This window comes from Neofelis nebulosa, chromosome 9, assembly GCF_028018385.1.
Source record: "Neofelis nebulosa isolate mNeoNeb1 chromosome 9, mNeoNeb1.pri, whole genome shotgun sequence".
Lineage (NCBI taxonomy): Eukaryota > Metazoa > Chordata > Mammalia > Carnivora > Felidae > Neofelis > Neofelis nebulosa.
Window position 1 is genome coordinate 88,310,442 of NC_080790.1, and position 6,000 is coordinate 88,316,441.

Genomic DNA, 6,000 nt, shown 5'->3' on the forward strand with positions numbered 1-6,000 from the left:
TAGCTACCCCCATACAATAACCTAGAGTCCTCAGTGCAAGCCAAGGAGGACCGACCTTACACACTGGAAAAAAACACAGGGGCCTCTTTAGCCTCCAGGAATATCATAGTTAGGGTGACCATAGTATTTATCAGGCAAACCAGGGTACCTTTAAGAAAAGGAGGGATGCTCCTAATCATTATCTGAAACCACAGATATATGTTGGAACTCTGGACAAACCGGAAAATGTGGTCATCCCGATCACAGAAAAGGCACACACGTTCAGATACTCAAATGGGATAGTCTAAGATTCTTCTAATACTAAGGTCCTCTGCATCGAGCAATAATATTTCTGTGTTTTGTTTTCTCTCTGTCTCAATCACTTGCTGGCTGATTTCAGATTATCTATGTGGCTAGAAATGCAAAAGACACTGTGGTGTCCTACTACCATTTCTCAAGAATGGCTGCACTACTACCTAACCCTGGTACATGGGAGGAGTTTGTTGAGGCATTCAAAGCTGGTAAAGGTAAGTGAAAGGAAATTGTGGGTGCATGTGTCCTTATTCATTCATGTTTCCTTGTTCACTACTGACTTCAGAAAGGATGGGTTTTCAGTGAATGATTGTAGTCATCAAGGTCATAGGAGGGTGTGATGGCACATTCAAACTGGATCATTTGGGGAGAATTTAACCAAGAGACTATTTAGAAAGCTACGGGCAGAGTTTAAAGAAACAAACAGGTGATAATACAGTGCTCTTGGGTGAGTACGAGCAGGGAGCCATTGCCCCCTGGAAAAAGGACAGGGCCCCTTAACAGGAGCTGAAGACTTCATTAAGGGAAACAGACCAAAACAGTGAGCCAACAGGAAGAGCATCAGGGAAATAAACATACCTTCCCTACTCTCCTTTACCCCCAAAAGCCTCTGAGTACCTTTTCCTGGCAAAGCCCAGGTGGAAGTCTGAGCACAAAGGAGGCATCGACGCAGTCCCTAGAGGTCAACCTCACAGGGTGGAGGAGGGTGCAGAGTGGATTTGGCAGGGCCAACAGAAGACACCCAGTGCACCTCTCTTCCTCTCATTCACCATTACAGAGAGTAAAGGTGCCCAAATATCTGGTAATTATAGATTTTTCAGAATGAAAATCAGCCTACTAGGATACAATGTTTATTGTGTAACACTAATCTAGGCATCATGTAGTGATGCAAAAGAAAGAAAGATTATGACTCCCGGCAACTACACAGTATCTAATGTGCTATTAAGTTCCAGAGAAGAAATATAAAACCAAGGAATCCAGAATACTTCTTATCATCTCCTTAAATATTAAAAAAAAAAAAAACTCTATTCTGCAAATAAGAATTCTTTCCAGGGTCTTTGTCTTCTTTGCCTTTTTCCCTTTTATTTGAGACATCCATGCTCATTTTATAAGTTTCAAGTTGATATTGATGCCCCCCCACTTCTCTCTTGTTCCCTCCAGTGCTATGGGGCTCCTGGTATGACCATGTGAAGGGATGGTGGGATGCAAAAGACCAACACCGTATTCTCTACATCTTCTATGAGGACATGAAGGAGGTGAGGGGCAGTGCAGTCTACCATATTCTCCAGGGCAGCAAACCACAGTCGTGATCCTGTTTGTGGGCTTGCCCACAGGAGAGCCTTCAGTGCAAGTCCTTTCTCTCCATGACACTCTTCTTGACTCAGTTTTACCCTTGAAAGTTCTAACTACTTTTCTGCTCTTCTCAATTTTCTTTGCTTCAGTTCACAGTTTCTGGAAGATCCTTCCTCCTCAGGAAATATCACATGTCTTTATAGTTGAATTAATTCTGACACTCATGAACCATGTCTTCACCTACAAAGTGGGTATCATCTCATTTTGTATCTCATGAAATTATTATAAGGATTTATAAGATCATATATGCAAAGTGCCTAGTTGTGTTCAGTGAACATGCAGGGAGAGTTTCCTTCTCCCTCTTCCACACCCCAGGCCCACATCACAAACTGAAGTTTAATCATTGGCAGGACTGGCTTCACATATTGGGACAGAGGATGGATTTTTCCATTTCAAATCATTGTGTATGAGAGGCATGACAAAATCACTCTCAGGACCCCAGGGTTAGTGTCCTAGAATTAAACTACTTCTTGTGCCAATGGTGAGAAATCTAATCAAAAGCTATAGCTCCTTTTCTGCAACTCTTTGATCAAAGAACCAGTGCACAAGAACTCACATTTCTGTATCAACTTGAGATTCCTTTGTATTCATCCCCTTACTGACCTTCTATTAAATTCACAGACTTTTTGTCATCTTTTATAGCTCAAATACTAAATTTGGTCATACCATGACTCACCTGCAACATTTTTTCTCCTTTATACAACTTTTCCTCATCTCTACCAGGAAACATAATTGCTGCTTTCAACAAATCTCATGGATCTCTCTCTCTCAATCTTTCTCTCTGTGTATGTGTGTGTGTGTGTGTGTGTGTATGTGTGTGGACAGCATGTTTTCTGGGCCAGTTCTTACAGTTAGTTATGTCTACATTCATCTCCCTATTGCAGCATGAGCCTCCTGAGGGCAGGAACAGCTCTCATTTTTGTGTCTTGGCAGCACCTTTGCACATAGTCGTCACCTGAGGGATGTTTATTGAATATATTTGAACTGATCCCTTAACTCATTTCTCCCCAAACACTGTTTGTCCACACAGAATGTCATCCTTAATGGAAAACTCAAATTATTTGCTTTGTATAACTATTCTACATACAGGACCCAAAGCGGGAAATTCAGAAGATTTTGAAGTTCTTGGAGAAAGAAATACCAGAGGAAATTCTGAATAAAATCATCTATCACACCTCCTTTGATGTAATGAAGCACAACCCAATGGCCAACTACACCACTTTGCCTATCAGCTTCCTGGACCACTCTATCTCCCCTTTTATGAGGAAAGGTACGTTAAGACTCATATTCTCAGATGCCAGATTGGACTCTGTGGTCCCCATGCTCTGCTTAGATTTTCCAGTAATGTTTCTTGCCCCATTATGCATTCTTGTCAGTGACACTACATAATTTTTCAGAGGCAAACTTCCTTTTTTTTCCCACTCTTATCCTGGTTCCAAGGGTGTGTGCTCACTCCACCCTGTACTCTTGTGTGGTAATCACTGAAACTTTGCTCCATTTCAGGGATGCCTGGGGACTGGAAGAGCCATTTCACTGTGACCCAGAATGAGGAATTTGACAAGGACTACCAGAAGAAGATGGCAGGGAGCACCCTGACCTTCCGCACAGAGATCTGAGGGCAACAGGGGAGCCCATCAGTCAAGGACCTCCTTCCTAGATTTTAGACACTTGAGCCTCATAATCAAGAATACTTAAACTTTAATCCTGAGCTTTCCTACACTCTCAGAAATTCTATGCCACTGTGATATACTTCATCCAAATGCAACCAAATCTTGGGTAGAAATTTAAAATTAAATTACATGATCATTCACATAGACACCCACCACATGATGGTGTGCTTATCTGCAAACCCGTGATATAACCCAATCACTATCTCACAATAGCCTGGCTCCCTGGATGCAAAATTCATTAAAAGAGAGAAATAGAGTAGAGTAGAACTTCAACATAAGATAGAGTGAGAAGCAGAGAAGGAGAAGGTGAACACTATGGAGAATGTGAAAAGGGAACCAGGTTTTATCCTTAACCATCAACAACGAGACACAGAGGATGGCCCAGCTCTTGGAAGTATTAGGTTATGAGGTGCAGAAGGTAAAAAGGAGGGAAGCCAGTGAACTATGCCTGACTCAGGAGGTCTCAAGCTGGACATGAAGAAAGGCCAGAAAGGAATGGGTGATAAGCAGCACAAGAAACAGAAACAGATGCAGTTCACTTTTGAGACCAACACAAGGCAGACAGGCAGAAAACAATATATATTTCAGATGGGCTTTTTAGAGAGAAATGGAGGAAAAATCTTCAAATTAGCCCCCCTCCCTCAAAGAAAATAAAATACCAGCACCACATGCACTTTAAGAAAATCTTGAGTATCACATCTCTGGAAGGATCATCTTTCATGCTTCTTAAAAAGAAGCTCTAAGCAAAATGGTCAATATTGATAAATTATTCAGCTACACATGTAATTATGTTCTGCCTCTTTTTTTTCATTAAAACCTGTCTCAAGAAAGTGTCTAGCATCATTTACACAAGTAGTGTGAATATCAATGTATTATTTTAAAAGGATGTCAGGAAGGTACAGTTTGTGGGAGTACTGCATTCCTATGCCACTAAATCATAATATAGAGAATATTATCAACTTTGTGCAGGAACAAAAGAAGCCCCATTTGCATTCTTTCATTGTCATACTTTCTAAGCATGAAAATCATTAACCACATGGCAAATAATCCAGTACAGTATTTGTGCAGTGCCAAGCTGCTCTGAGGAAATACATGGTGAAGTGAACCAGCATGATTGAATAGTAAATACATTTTTTATCAGTGAACACCCACACCACATTCCCAGCTCACATTCTAAGAGCTACCTAAAAATATAGACAGCAGACTGCTAAAACTCCCTTTCTGTACACAGTATGACCTGGGCAAATAAAGGGAATATCTGTAATGCGTCTGGAGTTCACAAATTGGGAAAACGTGCAGCTATTCTTTTATGAATTGTAAGATTCTTTTTACTTTCATTATAAAAATAAATTCCATTCTTGTATTCTCCATCAGTTTCAGTTGCAGAGTATTCATGGATTTCTCTCTCACGTTCTGATATATGCTTTAAAACAATACTTGGAGTACTAACAAGAAGTAATGGCTTCATTCAATTTTAGTTAGTTAGTTAGCTACCTGGTTAGTTATTTTGAGAAGGGGGCAGGGAGGGCAGAGAGAGAGAGAGATAGAATCCCAAGCAGGCTCCATGCTGTCAGCAGAGCCCAAAGTGGGGCTCTATCTCATGAATCACATCTGAAATCAAGAGTCTGAGGCTTAATTGACTGAGCCACTTAGGTGTCCCAGGCTTCATTCAATTTTAAGTCTTTAGTCCCAGCTCTATAAAATGATAATGATGGAGAAGGTGACTATCCACGTATCCAGGGCAATATAATATCCTTCTAATCACATATTACATATTTACACACACACACACACACACACACACACACACATTCCTCTATATACTGTGGTCGTGTAAGATGATATTGTAAATATTCATGGCTAAGGGATTTGGAGCCATGCACTTAGGAGAGAAAAACAGAGTAATGGGAAATGGAACTGAGCTTGGAATCCTGAAACCAGAATAAAAGGTTGAGGAATCAGGTCACACTGCCCAAAGACTTCACTGGTGATGAGATGACTAAGAATCAACAGGTGGGACCCAGCAGAGCTAAGTGAACTCATGTCCCTGCTCCTGGCCAGGCCCATTTTTTAGCACATTCCTGGAGCTGGAGCATATTGCCTGCACCTCCTCCAGGCTGTAATTCGGTTCATCTGGGCACTCAGAACACTGCCATCACAACCTGGGGTTCCGGGGATCCTTTCTGATTATCTAACAAATACCAAAACCTTCCTAACTGGCATGTTTAGAAAAAGAAAACCAAGGTTTAGTGGAAATATGGTTAGAAAGGCAGTTTTTCCCTAGTAGAACGCTGGGATCAGAGTGTCTTTGTCATGGAAAAGTCTGTAAGTGTGAGGTAGCCCTGAGCAGAAGCTCCCCTTTCCCAAAATAGTGTAGCCTTCTTGGTCCCTCAGTCCTTCCAAGCCATCTGTTGTCCCAGGCTCCTGGGCCCTTCTTTTGCTCTTTGGTATTCTATGGGTTTCCCATCCTAACATACCCAAGCCCATTGCCTACCCTTGGAGAAGAGGATCTCATTCCCCACCCTGCATCCACCAGTCTTCTGTCCCTTACCCATCTCACTCATAATAAACCTGTGTGGGGTTTGCTGGTAATGAAACTTCAAAACATCCATCTGCGTCAAAAGTCCACATAATCTGGAATATTCTGAATTCAAGTATGTGAAATGGTAATAACAAATGATGGAGA

At 41.5% G+C, this 6,000-nt stretch overlaps 1 protein-coding gene across 1 annotated transcript in view; it reads left to right on the forward strand.

Moving 5' to 3' along the window:
• Positions 1–4,682, forward strand: part of LOC131485291 (sulfotransferase 1C1-like) — a 50,689-nt gene extending 46,007 nt beyond the window's left edge. The window contains exons 5-8 of the mRNA XM_058684600.1: positions 380–506; positions 1,453–1,547; positions 2,734–2,914; positions 3,148–4,682. Of these exons, the coding sequence (XP_058540583.1) occupies positions 380–506; positions 1,453–1,547; positions 2,734–2,914; positions 3,148–3,260 (516 nt within the window). The 3' untranslated portion in view covers positions 3,261–4,682. The remainder of the gene's footprint in view (positions 1–379; positions 507–1,452; positions 1,548–2,733; positions 2,915–3,147) is intronic.
• Positions 4,683–6,000: the final 1,318 nt, after the last annotated feature.